The sequence below is a fragment of the Quercus lobata genome, chromosome 10, assembly GCF_001633185.2.
Source record: "Quercus lobata isolate SW786 chromosome 10, ValleyOak3.0 Primary Assembly, whole genome shotgun sequence".
NCBI classification, from domain to species: Eukaryota; Viridiplantae; Streptophyta; class Magnoliopsida; order Fagales; family Fagaceae; genus Quercus; species Quercus lobata.
In genome coordinates this window covers 19361999-19385861 of record NC_044913.1, presented here as the reverse complement: position 1 = coordinate 19385861, position 23863 = coordinate 19361999, and the positions used below count along the sequence as shown (strand labels likewise).

General features: G+C 35.0%; 1 protein-coding gene across 3 annotated transcripts; it reads right to left on the bottom strand.

Moving 5' to 3' along the window:
- Positions 1 to 19547, bottom strand: LOC115965438. Of its 3 annotated transcripts, none has more exons than XM_031084663.1 (9): positions 19364 to 19547; positions 14154 to 14236; positions 7753 to 8231; positions 4147 to 4698; positions 3413 to 3536; positions 2626 to 2886; positions 1012 to 1136; positions 400 to 473; positions 1 to 316 (listed from the first exon to the last, which is right to left on the bottom strand). In XM_031084663.1, exons 1-9 carry the CDS (start codon positions 19388 to 19390, stop codon positions 164 to 166), a joined length of 1878 nt encoding a protein of 625 aa, XP_030940523.1. In that variant the 5' UTR covers positions 19391 to 19547; the 3' UTR covers positions 1 to 163. The 3 variants fall into 3 exon arrangements, with proteins under 3 accessions (XP_030940523.1, XP_030940524.1, XP_030940525.1); XM_031084664.1 differs by having other exon boundaries at positions 4147 to 4689; XM_031084665.1 differs by lacking the exon at positions 14154 to 14236.
- Positions 19548 to 23863: the final 4316 nt, after the last annotated feature.

The window sequence follows — 23863 nt, the reverse complement described above, 5'->3', positions numbered from 1 at the left end:
TGACGTTAAAAAATTGCCATTTCAGTTTCTGGACTAATGAAGTTTTCCATGATAAAACAATATGTGCTACACTGATCTGATCATTTAAGAACTGTACAAATATTTCCCTCAAAAAAAGAACTGTACAAATATACTATGATTATGCAAATGAGTCACTACTCTCTTAACTTTGACTTAGTGTATATACAGTTGGACTAGCTTTAGTTCGTAATGAAAATGGTTCAGGGCCAGCTTTAATGTCCCCAAGGAAATGACGGTATTTATCGATGACGCTTGTAGATGCCACTCTAATGGATGATTCAACACGAGCTGGTTCCTATAGGAAGCACAAATAAATGAATAATACAAAATTAAGTAGTGAAAAACCAGCTTCAATGTAATCAGTACCATATTTTATACCTGAGTCTGATTATCTTTTACAGGTAGAAAGATTCCCCACAAGACGTATCCTGCTTCGAGCCGTGCAATAACATCTATAAACACAACTTGATGTCATCACGATGAAAAATCATGTACAATGCAACTAAACACAAAAAATACACAATGCTTATAGATGAATATATATATTTTAAATTTTTAATAAAATCTTGGAAATCATTTCAATATTGAAATTTCAAACTTACAGTGGCACCCTTATATAATTTTCACTAATTCCTAAGCCCGCATTATTTAGTATCATTTAGAGGAACAACTAGAGTCCTAGTTTTTTTGTTTTTGTTTTTTTCCCCCCTCCAATTTTCTATACTATATATTAAAATCCAAAAATTTCCAAATAGTAAAAACTATAATTCATAAAAAGAAAGTGCCACTTAATGGAAGAAAAATGATCTTAGAAAACCTAGATATCTAATTGTGTAACTTTACATGAGATGAGAAGGGGTTCAAGTTACACTAACTTTACAAGAGTTCCCATATTTTCTACACCATTAATTTCTATTACAAGGGGAAAAACACTCATGCCATATAAAAAGTAAATAACATCTGAGTCAGATAAAAAGCCAGATAACTCACTCTGTGAGTCCACATGCAGCTGTTTTGATGTAAATATCAACAAATCCACACCCTCAATGCAGATTCTCAAAATTACATTTTCGTCCTCCATCAGCTCAGACAGGCAGGAAATGCTCTCTTTGGATCTACAAGTATAACCGACAGATGCCCTTAAAGATAAATATATAAAAGGGGTAATTATACTAAACTCACCTGTGGTTTGGCCCGAAATCACTTTGCTTATCCGTGGTTTAAAAAGTGTCACTTTGCCCACCTGAGGTATGTTTCGTTTGTTTTCCGTAATCCACCTCTGTTAAATTAAGGGTAAATAGGTATTTTTGCTCAAATTTTATATCCCTCTCCTTCCAAAACAAAAAATAGCACAAAAATGCAAGAGAAGGAAGATCAAAAAGTGGTATTTGTCTCTCTCTCCATTCACACAAATCTTGAATATGAAGAACATACCCAAAAAAAAAAAAAAACCAGATCAACCTACACAAGATCACTGGCTTAATGACTTAGATTGTCCAGTTTCTAAGCAAGAATAATGCACCTTTTACAGTTAACATTTACCCTTTCCTACGTCTTTATGGTAATAGTGTTTGTGCCGCTGGAGAGAATCTTAATGCTTCTCAGGTATTAGAGTGTTTTTCTTTCTTAATGGTAGCGAGAATTCTTTCCTAAGTCTCCCTGTGTCCAAGAACTGCGAGAACCTCCCTAAGAACGACCTGTATGCTGGTATCACCACCGCTAGTATCGAAACCTGAAGCTTTGACTGAAGCTGCTCGTCACTCACCACCCACGAGCTCTACGTCCTGTGTATCTCATCAAACATCAGGTTGAAACTCTTGAACCTCTCTTTGAGAACCGGCTTCACCACTTTCCCATGGACAGGGTTCAAACCCTCGTGGTTTAGACAACCCAGTAGCTTATTCCACGTCTCTCTCTGGTAATTCTTGTGGTACTGCCTCAGATCCGACGACCACTTTCAGCACCATGTGTCACCCATCACCGAGTAGATCTCTGCTGACCCTTTGATCTTCTGCAAGATATAGCGTCCATTGTTCATCATGAAGATATTGCTCAATGCAATGTCTTTGTACAGCTTGGCTTTCCCTTCTAAATTGGTGTCCAACAAATCCATCACAGTCATCAATTGCACAGCAAAGGGTGTTTGGTTTTCATTCTCATTGTCCATACTATTCATGAAACCATGTTGTTGTTGGTTTTCATTCTCATCAATTGCATAGCAAAGGGTGTTTGGTTGTCCATTCTCTTGTGTAGGTTGTTCTTGGTTTTTTTTTTTTTTTTTGGTATGTTCTTCATGTTCAAGATTTCTGTGAATGTAGAGAGACAAATACCACTTTTTGATCTTCTTTCTCTTGCATTTTTGTGCTATTTTTTGTTTTGTGAGGAGAGAGACATAAAATTTGAGCAAAAATACCTATTTATCCTTAATTTTAACAGAGGTGGGTTACGGAAAACAAACGGAATATACCTTAGGTGGGTAAATTTAAACCACGAGTAAGCAAAGTGATTTCGGACCAAACCACATGTGGGTTTAGTTTAATTACCCCTATATAAAAAGAAGTAGAGGCAGAGATTGCCTCATAGAAATCAGATGTCAAAACAAACCTCTCAATTTTATCATCAGGAGAAAAATATAGTGCAATGTCATTCAGATCGGGATAATCATTCTGGAAAAGATCTGCCCAAATTTGGGATCGAGGAAGCAGCATAACTCGAAGGGTTAGAGGCAATCTTAGTGATAACTCATATGCCCTGCCACTAACAGTCCGTGGAGGTTGAGCCTGTAACCCACGATAAATGTCACCAGTTTGAGCCAGCAACCCACAATAAATGTCACCAGGTTTGGCAGCAACAAGAATGCTTCCCCTGAAGAAAGAAGGCAATGAAAACTTTGTGAAACTGTAGAACGCTATAATCTCGTATGTATATATGCCCTGAACATAATAAGAAACAATCTAATAGACAAAATACAGGAAATATCTGCTCTATGAATCCAATGAAACAATCTGTTCAACAAAATGACGGAAAATTTTTACTTCCATTCATTCATGAATGACTCCGAACATCATGAAATAAGAGGTTCTATGCAAAACCATGAAGATCCACTCCAGGTAGCAGTAACATGAATGCCTCCCCCAAAGAATGAAGACAATGAAAACTTTTTGAAAACTCTAGAATGCTATAATATCATAAGGTATAAGCCCTGCACATATTAAGAAACATTCTAATAGACAAAATATAGGAAATATATGCCTTACGAATCCTTTGAAACAATCTATTCAACAAATTGACAGAAAAGTTTTATTTCCGTCCATTCTTTTAATGAATGAATGACTGCAAACATCATGAAAGAATAGGTTCCATGCAAACCATGAAGAGACTGGCTACCCACCTCCAGGTTGCATGTAGGGCAGGGAGATAATCACGATATAGCTTGAATTTAATTAGACTATTCAGCAATTCACTTTCTTCAGCATCAGAGTTCTCATGTCTAAAGAAAGCTTGGAATTTACCACCTACACAAATACAGGAACAGCAATTAGATAAAGCAACCAGGTTACTAAATAGTTATACTGCCAAATACACTCCCAACGGTAACACAAATTGATATTATGACTTACTTTGTTTTATTTCAAAATGTTAGCATATCAGTTTTATATTTTGGTTCACAAAATGATATTATATCCATATGGCATGTGTATTTTAACATCTAAAATTCCTGAATTTAATAAGCACACCCCAATAAGATTGAAGCAGCTTTGTTCCAATTGAAAAGTTGCAGTAGCTTATATAAATCTACAATAAAAAAGTCCCCTACCTCACTTCTATTTTTCTTTTGGGCTAATTACCATTTTGATTCTAACATTTGCCTATGTGTTAAGATGGTCCCTAATGTTTCAAATATGTCATTTTAGTCCCAAACCTCTTGGTGTCACGTCATTTTAATCCTTCCATGTGGACTGCCTTGTGTTCTTCTGTATCTGAAAAAAGATAGCTATATGCACTAATTGCTATACTCGGTCATTGTCATCAACACATGTATTATAATATTGTTAGTCCCCCCAAAACCTTTGTGATTAATTTTTAAAAAGTAATTACATGGAATGGAATCAGGGCATCCCTTACCTTTTGGTATAGGCCTCCATGTGGATTGCCTCGTGTTCTTCTGTATCTGTGTGTCAGGAATCAGGGCATCCACTTTCTCATTCTTTGGTATCTTTGAGTAAGGAATTGGAGCATCCACTTTCTCAATAACAAGCTCCTTTTTGGAAGCTAGAAGAGCTTCATTTCCTGACATGACCATGTTCTTTTGTATCTTTGTGTCAGGAATCAGGGCATCCACTTTCTCATTCTTCTGTATCTTTGTGTTAGGAGTTAGGGCATCCACTTTCTCAATAACAAGCTCCTTTTTGGAAGCTAGAAGAGCTTCATTTCCTGACATGACTGTGTTCTTCTGTATCTTTTTGTCAGGAATCAGGGCATCCACTTTCTCAATAACACGCCCCATTTTGGAAGCTAGAAGAGCTTCATTTCCAGACATGACTGTGTTCTTCTGTATCTTTTTATCAGGAATCAGGGCATCCACTTTCTCATTCTTCTGTATCTTTGTGTCATGAATCAGGGCATCCACTTTCTCAATAACAAGCTCCTTTTTGCAAGCTAGAAGAGCTTCATTTCCTGACATGGAGATCATTCCATCATTCAATTGCACCCAAAGACAAAAACACATTTAATAGCACAGAAAAATTAGGCAAGAGCATCAAACTTGTATATAATCATATAAGAGTAGCTTGTACCACCAATTTTTTGGCATAGACTGTTGGCAAAGGTGCTTACAAGACTTCTACTTAGGTTTGCATGGTAATTTGCCTTAAAAAAAAAAAAAATTATATCTATATATATATATATTCACCCAATCCCAATTCACATCACTCTGAACATCACTATTCATACCTCACAGTTTAAATTATGATTAATTGATACTCAAAATAAGTGACCAGATTCAAAAGGATCAACTTTCCAACTTGATTCAAATTAGACCAGTACATAAGACTAAGCAGTTTATGCTACATCCTTTTATACCAAGATATAATGCCTGAAGAAAAATCAGTTGTCATGGTTGAGGGAAACATCCCTACTTAATTAAATTACTTCTAAAAAGTTGAATGGTATAAATTACCTGGCTTGGGCACACGTGAAAATCATTCTGTGGGGGAATCGAATGTTGAAATAGTTGATGGATAACCCTCGTGATAAGAAAGATCCTACCTATGAGGATAGGATGAGTGAGGATTCTATTGTTATGGGATACTTATGAAATCATTGTCATTGTTGTTTGAGAGTTATAGTGATCCTAATAATTTATGGCATCAATTACTATAGTGCTGGCTACTACTGATTTTGAGAGAAATAAACACAACATTGTTAGGAATTTATGATTGGTTCTTTGTTATCTGGTTTCAACTTTGATCAATGTGGGTTCGAAGATCAAATCCTTGCAAGTGAGACCTAACCTATGACTGCTAATTCTTATTCTGAATTCTTAAGCTCCTCCTTGGGATAGAACTCCATTGTGAATGGCTCCATTGTCACTCCATTTAGACTAATCTGCTTTACAAGCAATGGAGGCTGTGGTATTGTGGTGGTAGAGGAGGCCTAGGCTTTCGTGGTTGCAGTCATTATATTGGATGTGGTGATAGGAAGTGTGATCATTGTGGTGGCGCTAATCATACTAAGCGTTATTGTTGGGAGAAATATGGCAAGTCAAATTATGTGCATCAGATCATTGATGGTATAACCCAACCACGGCTTGCTTCTACTCCATTTGGGCATGCAACTCCTAGTTCTAGTTCTCGTGATGCAGTCACTACTCAACTTAGCAAGCTCATTCAACAATTATCCATTGTACTTCCCTCTTCTTCCATTGCTACATTAATAGATTCAAAAAATGTAGCATGTATGGCCAATTCATCCCCATCAGTCATATCGTCCTCTTTTTCTAATTTGACTCTTGTTAAACACTATATCGTTTTAGTTGATGGTTCTTCTCGGCTTGTTCTTGGGAAAAGTGTACTTCATGACTTCATCCTACTAAGTCATTATCTTTACCATCTAATCTTTATAATTCTGATTTTCCTTTTAAATTGCTCTCTGCTTGACTAAGGTGTTACAGTGTTCTATAACCTATGATCCCACTTCTTGCTTTCAGGACCATAAGACCAAGAAGATGATTTGTTCGGGCCATGAAAATGGACTGTACTATCTAGATCCTGATGGCTCTTTCTCCTTCACCTCCTCTGCTTTGAGTGCTACCATGTCTCAATTTCAGTGGCATTTTCCTTTGGGTCATCCGTACTTAGCCAAACTCAAGTCCACCATTCCTACATTGAGTCACCTGTCCTTAGCCCAGCAGTAGATCCTTCCTTATTCATCTCTAATGAGCCCACTAGCAAGATTGTTATTTTTTAGCAACCCATAATGTGTGGGGCTTAAGATTTTTCAGCCTAACTAACCCGGCATCCACCTTCAGGGCCTATCAATATTTTTAAGTTAAAATGGACTTGGGTCTGTTTAACATTTAAATAAATGGGTAAATTTGACTTTTGTCTCATAAAATAAGATCGCACACATCTCTCCTTCTGAGTAAAATTCCCATTAAGTTTTGGAAACTCCCCTTCTCTCCACAAATCCTTTCCTGACTTTCCACACCCATTAAACTGTTTCTATACTTGATTTTTCTGTATTCCAATGTGCTCTCTCAACCCTCCACCACTGGCAGCCACCTTCTCCCACATACTTGATCCCCACCAGCAACCACATTCTCTGGAATGTGTTGAGGTTTAGTGGGCTGTGGTGGTTCAGGGTTTTGGTTTGAATAAGCATTAGGCTGGGACTTTTCTGGTTGGTATAAGGGACATGTTGAGGTTGGTTAATGATATTGGGCTAGGAAAGTTTAGTTGTATCAGGTCATAGAATGGATAAGGAAAGGGGTTTGGGATGGATGTAGGGACTAAAGCTGGTTTGGCCAACAAAAAGGTGGTGGTTGTGGGAAGAGGATGGGTAATGGGTTAGATGAATGAGGTAAGGGAGAAAAAAAATGGTTGACGGGGTTGAGTTGTTGGTGGTGTTGGCTGTATTGGAGGTGGCAGAAGTAAAGGAGGTGGTGGTTAAATAGACTGTGGTTGGTTAGGGGAATTCAGAAAAGTTATTTATTAATCATTAGAAGATTGGAATATAGAAAAAACTACCATTCTAAGAATTTGAAATTCAAAAGAACTGAGAACAGTGACATGAGATAGGTTGTGAAGACTAGACAAAGTACTCTTTACAAGAGCAACTTTCACGCATCAGGAATTCTAACTTTCTCACACCAAAATATTGAGATTGACGGTTACTTCATTTGGAATTTATTGATGAAGAAACAAACTGTCACCCCCTTTCTTTGTTCAGATGATCAATTGGGTGATATCCTCACAAAATCGTTAGCTCATGGCTTGTTTCAGCATTGTCTTTCAAACTAGACATGTTTGATTTGTATGTTCCAGCTTGAGGGAGGTGTTAAGAATCAATTTATATTGTTTTTATATTAGCATGTCAATAAGGGAATTTTTGTAATCATGCCAGAGCTCATTAATGCAGTCTAAACCTTTTCTAAAATAATATACAATATATTATTATTAGCCTTGCAATAACTGTGGTAGAACTTGAATACCCAGGAAAAAAAGTTATCACCTTTTACTGTCTTTGATACTTGAGGTGCCTGTTTATTGATTGGTGAATTGAGTTGCACAGTGCTGAAACTAGGAGGCTTCATCATAAGTCCTGAAGGTCCAAGTCTAGGATTTGCTTGCACCCTGAAAGTTGATGACTTTGGAGTGGCAGTTCTAAATCCAACTGGATTACTCTGTGATGATGCTGTGAAACATGAAGGAACAGATCTTGGGCCAAATTTCATTTGCAAAGGAGAGACTTTTTGGGGGGCTGAAGATAGCTTAATGACTTCGGCAGTTGGCATGTACTTCACTTTGCCAGTTGGAACAGGCTTTTGCCTTTTAGAATTAGCCTGCCACCCTGAACTGGGACTTTCTGTATGCATAGTTCTCTTTTTGTCTTCCTTCACACCAGCTTCTGGCAAAACCGTGTCTCCTGACAGACACGATTCACAAACCCAATCCCTTGGAACCTTTGAGTGATAAACCTGCATGCAATAACTGAAAATAGAGAAAAATGGCAGCATGTTCAGAAAAAGAACCGGAATAGTATTCTTTGCATTGTATTTGATCAATTAAAAAAAGATGTCAAGGCATCATAATTCTGACGTAGTCAACGCAGAACTCAAAGATACCATTTTTTTAGAAACTAGCAAGGGAAAAAGAAGAAGAGGGAGAATAAACCTGATGATCAAATCTATTCTTTCTGGGTGGCCTAATACAATTTTGAGAGTAAAGATAAAAAGATTCTCATTGTCCAAGAGCTGGAGGTCAATTGTATCATGAAAGAACCGGCATATCAGGCCTATATGGGAAGAGAAGACTACCTCAATTAAGTCTCCTTGCTTATAGAACAATAGTAATCGTGTATACTTGAAAATTGTTATATTGTGGGTGTGTTAAAGATGCTGTGGCCTAAGTATATTATAGACCCATGTTAGTACACAGTTAGCCTAGAGTCAGCTCCTATGTATACCCTACTTAGGGTTCATTATATTACACAAATCTGAATATCAAGATATAGCAGCTAAGGTTTTTCTACTGTGGACAAAGGCTGTTAAGCCAAACCACATCAATTCCTCTCTTGCATCCACTTTCTTTCGCTCTCTCTCTACATTCTACATCACTTCATTTTCTCTCATTTGTTTTAATCTGGGAATAAAGCCACTTTTTAGGGGCCTCACTAGGGTTTAAGAAGCCCACAGCCAACCATCGCTCAACTTAGTCACTACTAACCATCACTGAGCTTAGCACTACCAACCATCCTTTGGATTAGTCTTCATCGGCCACCATCCCAGCACATTTCAAAGTAGTTTCCCTCAAACCTCAGCCTTCAGATCTTCCTTTTTGGCCACCAACCATACCAATCAACATATTTTTGAGAGATATGTCAAATGACTGCTTGAATGCACCGCCACATGCCTCCCAAACTTCTGGCCATCATTGCAACACCAGAAGCTACTCACGCGCTGCACGCACCACACACCCAACATATCAAATCAGCCACTTCAGCCCAAGAGCATCCCATTTGTCACCTACTTAGCTAGATACGTCAGCCTTAGTCCACATCATCACCATGTCAACACTATGTCATGTCATACCTCTGCCTCTGGATGCCATTGACTAGCGTTGACTGGCATAGATTGGCCACTGTTTTCCTCTGGGCAGGGCACTTTCCCACTGTTTTTGCATAGATTCCAACTTTGGGGTCTGTTTTCCCAATTAAGGCTCCCAAGTTACACAAATTGGCCCATCGTTTATTCCTTTTAGGTTCAATCTATGTAAAATCCTCAAACTTGCACACACATGCTTCACCACAATTTCGTCCTCTACCGATGTTCCTAAGGCCACCAGTTTAGCCATCTTCTAGCCATAGTAGTCAATGACATTGCCAACATTTTGCACGATGTGTTCCACATTGTGCTTGGCCATTCTACATCTGATCCAGTCATTCATGGTCATCTCCAAGGCATATTCACAAGCTTATGTTCAAAACTCAAGCCATAATCAAACTTCTCCCTTGAGTTTAAAGAGTAAAGTTAAAGATATTATGTGTATGTTATAGATGCCATGGCCAAAGTATATTGTAGGTCCATGTTAGTATAGCTAATGCGGGAGATGAAAGAAGATTTTTATTAGTATTATTTATGTTTGCGAGTAAATTGTATTTTTTTTGTTTTAGATCCTAGTAGTTTATTGGGTTATTAGTATTTTAATTTGGAAGTAAGGTTATTTTTGTAATAAGGCAATTAGGGTTTTGATGTAGGACAACCTAGGCTTCCTTTATGTTTGCAAGTCAATTGTATTTTTATGTTTTAGGTCCTACTAGTTTATTAGGCTATTAGTATTTTAATTTGGATGCAAGGTTATTTTTGTAATAAGGCAATTAGGGTTTTGATGTAGGACAACCTAGGCTTCCCACCTAGATTAATCCCACTGTAGACCTTAGGCTTCACCACCAAACCTAATGCAAACTTTGCATAATCTCAATATAATATTAATAATCATCTCAATACAAAATAAATCATCTGAAACTTTATATACAGCCTCTAGGAATCACAATGATAAAGATAAACTCTCCTAATACGAATCCTAAAAAATCTCAAATATTAATCCGATAATCCTAAATAATCTCAAATACTAATCAGATATTAAACTAATCTTCTTTTTTTTTTTTGATAGGTAACAAAAAATTTTATTAAGAAAAAAATAGCCAACCCGAGTACATTGGGGATGTACTATGGGGGAAAAAATCAAGAACCAAATTACAATGATCAAGAAAAACAAGAACAATGCGACAGAGCCACACACCAAACAAGGAGAGTGTAAGAAAAATGACTTAATCTCTAGTAAGGACCGTTTGCATCCCTCAAAGCATCTAGCATTTCTTTCACTCCAAATACATCGCATAAAGCAATGCAGCACAAGTCTCCAAAAGTCTATATTGCGATGTTGCCCGAATTTACCTTGCCAAGACTCAAACAAATCAATTACCTTTTGTGGAATAACCCAATGAAGTCCAAACAAACACAACACCAAAGACCACATCTCAAAAGCTATTGGGGTAATAAAGCAAAAGATGATCCACCAACTCCTCACACCTCTTACACATGTAACACCAATCAAGAACAATAATGCGCCTTTTGCGAATGTTATCAATTGTAAGAATTCTACTAAAGAAGTTGACCATGAAAAGAAAGCCACCCTTGGAGGAACCTTCAATTGCCATACCAACCTCCAAGGGAAATAAAAAGTAGGAGGGTAGAAAGAAAGATAAAAACTGCTAACCTCAAAATGTCTACTCCTTGTCGGCTTCCAACAAAACATATTAGGGCCAACCCCCCGCACTTTCGAAGAGTAAACAATGTCCATAAACCAATCAAAAGATTCTTCCTCCCAATCCTAGGGTGGACGATGAAAATGAAAAGTCCAATGAATCCTCCCACCAGACCAACACATAACCTCACTAAAGAGTCCCTTGCCCTACTAAGACAGTAAAGTTCTGGAAAAGCCTCTTTAAGAGAACAATCCCCACATCACACATGCTTCCAAAATTTCACTCTAGTACCATCACCCACATCATACCGTAGGAGTTTAGAGAAGTTCAACTAGCCACTTCTAATAAACCTCCAAAGGTTAACACCATACACACTTGTCACCTTTTTCGTACATCAACCACCCCAAACATTCCCATATTTCGCCATAATGCATCTGTCTCTAAACCATACCTCCACAACCACTTGCCCAACAGAGCAAAGTTAAAACTTCTCAAATGTCTTATGCCTACCCCCCCAACCTGTATTGACTAACAAACCTTAGCCCATTTTACCATGTGTAATTTAGAGTCACCACTAATACCACAAAAGAAAATCTCTTTGTAATTTCTCCATGTGATTAGCAACCTTCCTAGGTATAGGAAGAATTGAAAGGAAATAAGTAGGTGGGGAGGAGATGGTACTTTTAATAAGAGTTACCTTACCCCTTTAGATAAATAAAGACTCTTCCATCCTGCTAGTATTCACTCCATCTTTTCTAATATAGGATTCCAAATTGACAGCTCCTTGAATTTAGCATCCAAAAGAAGCCCCAAATATTTCAAAGGAAGGGAAGAGTGCCTACAACCCAACAACTTTTTTTTTTTTGATAAGTAAAAGATATATTGATAAAAAAGGGGACACCCTAGTGCACAGGGAGTGTACAAGGGGAAAGAAATCAAATACAAAAATTACAAGAGTCTAGGAAATCAATAAAAGAGGGGAAAGATTTATCTTGCAAAGCAAACAACCAATCCCTTAAAGTTCTAAAAAAGAGAAGCTTGAGGTCAGGAATAGATTTCTCAGTATCTTCAAAACATCTACTATTCCTCTCCCTCCAAAGACACCACAATAAGCAATGAGGAATGATGGACCAAATATAACCATTTCGATGACGACCAAAGCTGCCTTGCCAACACCATAACAGCCCCAGAACAGAGTGCGGCATAACCCAAGAAACTCCAAAAAGGCCCAAAACCATAGACCATAGATCCGAAGCAAAAGGACAATGAAGAAATAGATGGTCAACCGATTCACCATTTCTCTTACACATGTAGCACCAATCCAGAATCCACACCTTCCTTTTACGTAAATTATCAATCGTCAAGCATTTCCCTAAAGCAGCAGTCCAAACAAAGAAAGCTACTCTAGAGGGAATCTTTTGCTTCCAAATACTTTTCCAAGGAAACTCAATGGAAGCGGTGCCAGCTAAAATTCTATAATAACCACTAACCAAGAAACCCTTTACTTTGTTAGGAATCCAACACATTTTATCCTCACCTCGCCCCCTTATATGCGAACCATAAATAGATGCCATGAAGTCGGACATAGCCTCTAGATCCTGAGCATGCACACTCCTAATGAATCTCACATCCCAAAAGAGGACACCATGAGCGGACATCATAAGCTCAGCCACACTGGCATCCTTATTCCTACAAAATCTGAACAAGTCTGGAAATCTAACAGCAAGAGAAGTCTCTCCACACCACCGGTCTTTCCAAAACTTCACTCTAGACCCATCACCAATATCATACAGAATATGGCGAGAGAAAGAAGGCCATCCTGACTGATATTTTTCCATAAACCAACACCATAAGGGCCAATCACAGCTCTGGAAAACCAGCCCCCCCACATACAACCATACTTTGTCTCTATCACTTGCCTGTATCAACTTTGATTTCCCCAAATTTATTCTTAAACCTGAAACTTCCTCAAATCTAGTCAGAATCGCCCTCAAAGTAATCTAAGGATATGAAATATCATCCTTATCATAACTCAAACTAAACAAATAATAACATTAAAATCTAAAATTATACAATGAAAATCCAAAATAAGATATTGAGACAGTTTCTGGTTATACTCTTGCATCAGGTTTCCTACGCCAAATAGAACTAGGGTTTAGCAGTCCTTAATAAACAAACTATTGTAATGCTTTGAGCTAATTGACATATTGATAAATGACAAAAAATGGCCTTTAGGTGTGTCTTTGGTCTAGTGCTGATTCCAATTCCACCCTAGGTACTAACACTTAATGGTTTTCTTGCTTGGTGTTGAATCCAAGCCAGACCTAAGTGCTGACTCTTAGGTCATATCTCTTTATTTTCCTATAGTTTCATTTTGTTTTGGTTGTGCACCATTTAGAATAGCAAGCTGTAGCTGCTAAGAACTTTCTGCTGTGGACATAAGCCATCAAGCCAAACCACATTAAGGGCATGCTTGGTATGTTGTAATAGGTCTTGCAATAGCTATAAGATTATTTGGTTGCTTCTTTATTATAAGTAATAGTTTTTCCTTAGGAATAGCTCAATAGCTCTTCCTTAAATTGAGGAATAGCTATTCCTCTCTAGAAGGACTTTAATAACTATTTCTTAGTAAGTGCAATAACTTTTATAATTAATATATTTCCAAAAATCAAACTTTCCATATGCACATAAAAATCATAAAAATAAAATCATCAAGATATCTCTCCCTCAAATTTATAAAATATTTTTTTAGAAAATATAATTGAATAAGTAAGATATTTCATTAATACAAATCTAGAGTTTTATTAGAATATTAAAACCAAACATATGAATAGTTTTAGTTATTTCATTACAACATCTTTCATTCCCAATAATAAAGATTACCATTCCTATCATAATTTCCATTTAGTGTACCAAATGTTCCCTATTTCTTTCTCTTGCTCCCGCATTCTCTCCTACATTTTTTATTTTCTTATTTATATTTTAACAGAAATTATGGAAATAAACATTATTAATCTCATTTTTCATAACACTCATAATTAGAAGACACTATTCAGGAAATAAATGAAAAAAAGAAAAAAGAAAAAAAAGTGAAATGAATTGCACAGGCGTACAAAGGTGTTAGGGGGCTAAGAGTATTATCATACATGTGTTGACGAGTATAGCAATTATTGCATAGAACTATCTTTTCTCTATACTGATCACCACCACATATCTCACAAGATTCAACCTGCAAGGTGGAAAAGTATCACAAGTGAATTCCCAATAGAAGAACCCATCAGTGACAGAATAAACGAAATTTAATTAAGTTTAATCAAAATTTTCTAGTCAACTTTTGGAATTTAATTGATACAATTTACTTGCTCTAGTCTGGCCAGTAATCACTCAGCGTATACACAGAGGGTCTGTTTGGATTGAACTTATTGTTACTGAAACTGAAAACTGAAAATACTGTAGCAAAATAATTTTTAAATGTGTGAATAGTACCGTGGTACCCATTTTTAATATTTTTTAGTGCGTGAACAGTGTGAACAGTGATAAACACTGCATAAACAGTGATTTTGTCCCCTGCACAGTGAACCCATGTGATGTTACTGTTCACGCGCAGGGGGGAAAAAAAAAAATCTGAAAATGCAAACTTATAAACACAGACGCCCACCCCAAACGGCATCAGAGGCACAGTGCTGGTGACAAATTCAATTATCTGCAATATTTTAACATTCACACTCCTACACTATCCTAAAAAAGGCATTACCATATGGATATATACAAACTGCAGAAGCAGGACCATTTCTATTCAAATTGTTAAGAGCATGAGAATTTTTTGATATCATAAGTTTCTTGATAGGTAATAAAAATTTCATAAAAGGAAGAAAGAAAAATAATGGGACACAGATGGAGTGCACAGAATGTATACCCAAAGTTCCTTACAAACAATTACCAATACGATGAGTCAGAAAAATTCAGCATCTAGTCGGTATACTCGCATCCAATGACATCCAATAGGATAAGGACAATACAAACTGAAATTTGAATGTCTCTATAGATATCATGTTCTTCAAACATCCTCCTATTCCTCTATCTCTAAACTTGCCACATTAAAAAAGAAGGATCAACATTCCATAATTTCTAAAAGCATTGGAACTTCATTGCCAAAGTCATAACAAACTTTTCAACATTTTTGGCTGTTTGGCATCACCCACTTCACTCCAAAAGCTAGAAAAAAAAAAAAAATTCCACAGCAAATGGACAATGCAAAAGCAACTTATCCGCATTTCTTTTATATTCTTACGAAAAATACACCAATTAGCCAACACCATACCTCTTCTAATAAGATTATCAATAATAAGAATTCTCTCCCAAGCTGAGTTCACACCAAAAAAGCAACCTTCTAGGAGTCTTCACCCTCCCTTTCGCCTTCCAAGGGAAATCTGGTAAGCAGCTCAACTAAACTCCTCATAGAACACTAAAACACCCAATATTGCTACGTCTCCAAAACACCTTGTCCTCCAGGAGGACAAGGTGTTTTGGAGACGGAGTGGGTATGGAGAACTCCTCCATACCCACTTGCATCCAGATGAAGTAAAGGGTTCAAAAGAAAATTCAAACAATCCATATCCCAATCTTGGGCTGACCTCACAATAACAGGATTCCAGTGAATTCCCCTATTAAGTATCGCCACGCAATCTGAAATTGTAGCATCCTTATTAGCACTTATCTAAAAGAACTCAGGAGGTAAAGAAGCTAGATTCCTATTGGCACACCAAGTATCATGGGAGACGCTATCTTATCAGTCTACCATCACCAACTCCATAACCAACAAATCTGCAGAAACAGTTCCATCTTGCTCTAATTGTCTTCCAAACACCAAGCCCACAAGCATGATGAACAAGCTGCAGGGACCTACTCCCTACCCCCTTTCCATTTTTTATTCCCACCAATCTCCTGTATAGGTGAAATCATAGCACCATGTATATTTTCTTTACATGAAGAACTCTTCTTAAATGTTGTTCCCCAAGGGCACATTGGAATTGAATGCCTCCAAACAACATAAAATAACAAATTTTCATATATAAAGGGACCAATCACACGAAGTGTGACAATCCCCTTTTTACACTTATATGATTTAGGTAATGCATACTTATATTAAGTGAGTATCATATGGGATCCTACCAAAGTCAATACAATTTTTAAATTTTGACAACATTGTGTACTCAAATTAGTTTAAAAGGAAATATAGATTACAAAAGCAAAAAAAATGAATCTCAATAGTTTAAAAACTAATTACATGGAGTGAATAGAATATCTACACCCAGTCAAGAACAATTTAGAATTTCCTCTGTTAAATTATTCTCAAATTTAAATTGAAAGGTAAATTCAAGCTCAATTTTTTTTGGGATAATTCAAAAAAGATCAATTTATATCACCAAATTGTTTTTTCTTTTTTGGATAATTCGATAGTTACAATAGGAGAGGAGAGATTTGAACCCTATACATCTCCATTGGAAACACTAAGAGGTGCATGTTGAGTAACAAGGCTCTTGGCTTAATTACATGTAAAATACTTATAATTCACCATCCAATTCCCACCCAAATTGTCAGCCATACAGATTCACCCACTACCTCTGAAGCACCGACGCGGCTGGTAGGGTGCCGCACCGGAGTCCGATGTGGGGTGTGGCATCTGACGTGGCTGCCAGCGCGTCGGTGCCACGTCTGAGCTTTTTTTTTTTTTTTTTTTTCCTCAGATTCACGCCAACTCGGCTTTGATTCGCGCTGAACCGGAGCGATTCGACCAGAATCTGGCCGTATCGGCCGGCAACTGAAACGATGGAAACAGGCTGAAATTGGCCTTGAATCATGCCGGAACAGCCAAAATCGGCTTTGAATGAGGCCCAAACATCCTAAATCTATCCTTCCTCAATTTTATTCTGAATATTTGTTGCTTCTTTTGTGTTTTCTTTTTTGTTTTGTGTTTCTTGCCTTCTTCTTTCTTTGTTTTGTGAATCAAGGCCATAGTAATGTGTTTTTTAAGAATATTTTAATAGTAAAAATATATAGAAAATATAAATAAAAATATTTTTAATAATTTTTTAATCGCCGCACCCGCATCCTACTTTTTCAAAAATTGCCGAGTCCCGCACCCGCACCCACACCTGAATTCAGAAACGCACCCATGCTTCATAGCCCACTACCCAATTAATCCAATCCCCCCACCCATCACCTTGGCCGAAACACTAACCCTCAAAATCCCAACCTTTGTCATGCAATGTAGTCACACCAACAACTTCAAAAGCCAGCTCCCCACTCTACAACAACTCACCCCATCAGCATACAAACAAATGGCTAAACTAAAATTATAGGCTCCTACTTTGCCACATTGTTGAAATCCAAGTTCCACTCTACCCAATCAACAACCCATAACCAATACATTCCCAATAAGTCCTCCATGACATTGTTTCATCACCGAGAACCCACCACATCACCAAAGCAGGCCAATAAATCCCCAAACCACTAAAAAAAATCATTGAAGTTGTGTAATTTTGTTGAATTTAGTTGAAATTGATCAAATTGGGATATGCTTGTTTCTGGGTGGTATTGAAATTTTGAGTGGGTTTCCTTCATGGAGGGTAGAGATTGTCGTCTGCATAGTTTATTGGTAAGGATTAATATCCGCCTCTTCATTTCGTGGCATTAATTTGGAAACCAAACTTAATTAGTTCAGGTGGTTTCTTCGATGGTGGTGGTGTTTTATGGTGAACTTTTGGTGATCATGTGGTGGTCTCACCAACATTATTTATCCACCAACTCAAGACAATTTAATATATCAATACACAAAAATAAATTAAAAAAATTAAATTAAAAAGAAGAGGAGGAGAAAGAAAGGTTGCACTTTTCATTTGCTTACATTGCAAGTAACAAGCTGGAGTTTTCTATAAAGTTTTGTAAACAATCTTGCAATTACTATGTCAAACAAGGGCTAAATGCCAAAGCATTTGCAAATAATTATTTATTTTTTTTATTTCCTTTTTTCTTTTCAAAAAAATAAAGTATTAGGTTAGTTCATCAAAATTTGTAGAACTACTTTAATCTCCTCAAATTCTCATTTTCTTACAACCTTTTTTACAACAACAACAACCAAACCTTAGTCCCAAAACCCAAATTGTCCAACTACTTCAATTATATTATTTTAGCTTAACAGGCTTTTATCCTTACTCAAATTAAACACACACACACACACACATACACAAAAAAACTAAAGACTTTTATTGATTTAGCCATTGTATTTGTATTTACTAATAAAGAGGAATTAAACCATAAATAGTAAATCACAGGACACGTTGTGGATGAGAGAGTGTCCAGGAGCTAAAAGAAAGTTGATCCAAAATGCACAAACGATACATATATATAAACCAAAAAAAGGGGGCAATAAATATAAACAGGAAAACCCAAATAATTTTTTCTCAAAAAAAAAAGAAAGTTCAAGATGAGAGCTGAAACAGAAAAAAGCAAATATATAAATGAAGAAAGAATTTTTTTTTTAAGGTAAAAATTCAAGGGAAAATAATTACATTTTTGCAATGTTTCTTGCGTGCATAGATAACACCTCTCTTTTTCTGCACTGTTAAAGAAATACTATTACATATAAATAATGGGTATTCCTGTAAACAAAACCCAGATTCTATTGCTGTGTTTGGATCGCAGGACTTTGGCACATGGATTTGGATTTCAGTGATTAAAATCCAAATACCTTGTTTGGATAGTTTAAAAAAGGATGAAGGATTTGGATTTCACAAATCCACCAAGGTTTAAATCCATAAGATATACTTCAATATTTATAGACTTGGAATTAGAGCATTTCAAATCCATCGCTTTAAAATTCAAATCCAAACTTAAGTCTAAATGCATTTAACTTTTTAGCCACATAGATGGAATACAGCCATTGAAATATAAATAAATTTCCAGAATAGCAAACCCCATTAGCCCATAAAATTGCAACATTTTCTTAATAAATAAATAAATCAAAGAAGCAAAACCCCAATTAGACCATAAAATTACAACATGTTTTTAATAAATAAATAAATCAAAGAAGCAAAACCCACTTCACCCAATTAACAATTCACAACAAAAGTCACAAAATATAAATAAATAAATAAAATCCCAACAAATTTAATATTTTAAAAAATAGAGTGAGCATTAAAATTTAATGATTAAAAAGAAAACATCATATTATTTAATGTAGCATAAATAATTAGGAATTGAATGAAAAATAAGTAAACAGAAAAATATAAAATATGAAAGAGAAAGAAGAATAAAGAATTTAAGAGTACGAGTGTGGGGACAAAAGCAAAAATACCTGTCTCTGTGTAACATTTGGTCGCATTTTTTGTCGTTTGGTCCCTTTCTTTTCTCTCTTGAAAGAAAGAGAAAAGATTTTTGACAGTGAAACTTAAAGTCTTCTTCTTCTTCTTCTTCTTGTTTGAAGAGAAAGAGACTGAGGTGAGGTTTGGATCTGCGTCCACGGCTGCGTTTTATGTTTTCACGCGTCTTCAATTTTTTTTTTTTTTTTCTTCAGCCGCTCAGCAGTAAACAGTACATTCGCGTACGGTCCCACAAATTACACTTTTAAGTAACTTTTTTTTCATTAAAAATAATCTCACACCACTATTTAAATATTTAAAAATTATATTTTATTACAATATTTTTAATTTTTAATTTTAACGAAATAACTGCTATGAAAACAGACCCTGAGGGACAATATTTTGGAACTTCTTTCTTTCTATTCCCGTGTCTTTTGCAAATTACGCATATTAGTATATTATTTTCAAGTTTCAACTAAAAGCCAAATAACATAAATCAGTTTTTTTATTATTATATAATTTATGAAAGTAAATATCTTCAAGGACCAGGTCTTTTTTACCCACTATTTTTACCACAATTTATTGAAGTCTGTGATTAGTCCACATTCCACCCTTTTTTTTTTTTTTCAAGAGTTAATAATGTACTCAAAAAGTTCAAGGACACCACAAAATCTCACATTTTCACACCGTCTTTGTGTTTTGAGTTGCAACGATTTTGTTATGATTTTTTTTTTTCATTTTATTATGAACTATGATTTTTTTTTTTTTCATTTTATTATGACCTATGATTTATTAATTTTTTTTATTATTATTATGGGTGAGGAGGACTCAATAAAGATGGGTTATAAAACTTGTGATTACCAAGATTTACTTAAATAAATATTAAGTACAATTCTAGTTTTTCTAATTATATTCAACATATAAATGCACTAAATTAACTTATTATTTAATAAAAATAACATTTTTTACGCTTTATTGGCCAATAAAATCATTTGTTGGAATATAATTTGAAACCCAATGCACTTCATCTAATGAATTATAGCTAGTATTGCCCAACCCCCCCCCCCCAAAAAAAAAAAAAGACTAGAGAGTATATACTAATAACTTCAAATAATGTATAAGGCCATGTTTGGTTGAGCTTATTTATTTTAAATAACTATATATATAATTTTTAAATTAATTTTTCCAATTGAATTTAATTTTTTTGAAAAAAATATATATTATTCAATAATTGAAAATTTTTGAAATTTGAACAGGCGTCAATCAATTAAACTACAAAACTTTTGATATTTTGTTTGTGGTTTATTGATCAATATAACCAAACGTTTGAATTTTATTAAAAAAAATATACTATTACTAAACAAAACACTAACATTTTTCTTTGGGAGAACAAAACAATAACTGACATGAACTCATGAAAATAAGCTCCTACACACAGTTCTTGGGATCAACAAGTTAAACTAAACTTGCTGTGAGAAACATATATATGGTAATAGTGTAACTAAATTTTAGCTTAGACAAAAAAACAAACATGAGTTTTTTGTTTGTTTTTGTTTTTGTTTTATGTTGATAGGAACAAACATTGGGTCATGAAAATAAGTTTTTTAACAGTTAACGCGCATGCAGTGGTCAATAACAATATAAACATCCATCCCGACTTTTCACATTCGCCCGATATGTTCGTGTCGTTTCGTTTGTTTACCCTTTAATCTTCACAATTTACGTGTTTATCATTTTTCTCAAAAATATTTAATTGAACAAATTAAACCGACACATTTAAAAGAGCAGTAAATGTATAAATAAATTCATAAATCATAGATATAAAGGGTTGTCCAGCTCTTTAATGACATCTAAGGTTAGGTGCTCTGAAATTTTTTTTTTCTCAATTTTTTAAGATGATACGGTTTGATGTTGTTATACTTTTCTCTCTTTTTTTTTTTTCGGTTAACTTGATATACTTTTACTAGTGATGGATCTGCAAATATGCTATATTCAGAGTTTATAAATTGCTTATACATGCGTGATTAAATTCTTTTATTAGAATAATAGTTAAATAATTAAGTTCACTATTTTTTTAATAATTAAAACTTTTATGATAATTATTATCTTATGGTATATTTATCGTAGAAGATCATACTCAATAAAAAAATAAAAATAAAAACATTTATGGGAGAAGAAGGGACTCAAGTTATGAGTAATATTAGGGGTATTACAAAATTTATTATAGTTTATAACATCCAACGTGTTGAGTTCATAGAGTAATATGACATATATTAATAAGTTACAATTACTATTAGGGATATTCCAAAAATTTTTATATGGTAGTAATAACTTCCAACATGTTGAGTTCATGCAGTAATATGACATATGTTAATAAGTTATGAGTAATGTTAGAAATATTACAAAATTTATTATAGGTATTATAAATAGATGCTTTAATTTTTTAAAATACAATAAAAAATAATTAAGAGTAGGTTCTAGTTAGTTCAATTGGTAAAATTTTTTGTTATTGAATAAGAAATGTAGGGTTCAAACCTTGCCCATACAAAAGACTAATAAAAAATAATCATCATGAAAGTAAACACCATATGTTGAAGTATTATCGTGTGTGTATATAAATAATTAAAAAATATATTTATTATGTTATTGATGTAGTAGTATCAGTCATATTTATTATTACATTAGTTTATAAATTTTGTTTTGGCAGTGAAACCGGTAGTAAGCATAGCATTTTCTGACAACATTGAAGTTTTAGGATAAAATTATTAGAGATCATGTATCTTCCATCATGTGTTAGAAAGAAAGAAGAAAATCGGAGCACTTATTGCCTGTACGCCCATGGATGGAAAAAACGAAAAATTGTAGCATAGAAGTGAATTCTATGGTCTGAAGAGAGGTGATATTAGAATATTTGAATTATGATCGTTGAAAAACTTCCAAGATATTAAATAAGGAAAACTATAAACAAAAAAGTTTATATATAATTATATTTATGATTGCTTCCATATGTTTGGGATTTTGGAGGGATAGACATGGAAAACTCTTTTTTTTTTTTTTTAATGATTAGAAATACTTACATAATATATGTAGAATAGAATAAATTAGATGGGTCATATAGGCACATACCTTGGTAGAATAGACCATCCACTTGTCAAATCTTTCTTGTTGCTTGCTCTATAAACTTCTCCTTATGATCTCTGTACTTCTTGTCATGGGAGAGGCTACTAAAGTCTCTTCCACTATTCCACACTTCAAATTCCAGGATACTGCTGATAATATCCTTAGAGAGATGACTTGTTTAAGAGTTTCTTCCACTATTCCACTCTCTAGATTCTAGGGTGTTTCTAGAGAGAAATGGTGTTTGAAAATATCTGTAGAGAGATGATTTGTTTAAGAGTTTCTTCCACTATTCCACGCTTCAGATTCTAGGGTGTTTCTAGAGAGAGATGGTGTTTGAAAGAGCCTATAGCCTGTTTAATTGAGCAACTATAGGAGTAGTTAAATATTGAGTATAGACCCACTATAGATGAGTGGTCCCTAAAAATACTCAATCACTGATTTTAAATACTCTATTGTTGATCTTAACAACTCATATCAAGATTAATCATTTTAAATTTAAAACTTAAATTTAAACTCATTTATGGATTCAAAAAAAAGAAAAATTAAACTCATTTATTAGATAACTCGTGTACGATCCATGGGCCATGAGTTATAAAATTGGGTTAAACTCAACCCAATTACTAGCTCCCAGCAACTTGAACCCAGCATACCCCTTGCTCCCCAATTACTACCAACTCACCCAAACGTGCAATGGTAGATGGAAAACTCTTTGATGTACTAATCTAGGCCCATGGTCAATTTTATCAAGAACTCAAAAAATGCACTCAGATTTGTTCCAAGTAAATGTAAGCCAGTAGAATCAAAATCACCCGCAATCTAGAACTACACACAGTAGAGATGGTTCAAAATTTCCAAGAAATTGGCGGCTTCCTAAGAGAGAGACGAGCAAATAATACAAAAGCAGCTTTAGACTCCACCACAAGAGTTAGGGCTTATTGCAATTGTAATGAGGGACCACTTTTATGTAAGCTAGTTGCAGCCATGCAGGGAATACTAACGTACAAAATCTCAACCAACTTCATATTGATAGCTAAGGCAGCTCAGGCATGCAGTTATATATAGCAGCCATTTTATTCGTGAAACAATAAAACTTTGACCACAACCATGTTAAAATCTTATGATTGTGTAAGATTGGTTCAATTTGTCATAATGTTTAGGTAATAGCTTGGGCCAAAATACCTTTTAGATTTGCTTGCATCAATGGCCTAACTAAGTTGTTGCTTAATAGTTGAAAAGTTCTTTGCTTAACCCCTGTTTGGGAGGAGGGAATAGAATAGAATGGAAAAGAATGAAAAAAATAATTTTAGAATATTCTTCTCTTCTCTTATTTGGGAGTTTTAATGGAAGCTTGTTTGGGAACACTTATTTCTCTTTAT

What these genes read in the sequence shown, in the direction of transcription:
- LOC115965438 (XM_031084663.1), bottom strand. Translation starts at nt 19,390, where the DNA reads ATGCGACCAAATGTTACACAGAGACAG. An exon ending in GCCCTACATGCAACCTGGAG is followed by an intron (nt 2,887 to 3,412) that starts GTGGGTAGCCAG and finishes TTCTTTCTTCAG; the next exon opens with GGGAAGCATTCTTGTTGCTG. An exon ending in TAAAAGATAATCAGACTCAG is followed by an intron (nt 317 to 399) that starts GTATAAAATATG and finishes TGCTTCCTATAG; the next exon opens with GAACCAGCTCGTGTTGAATC.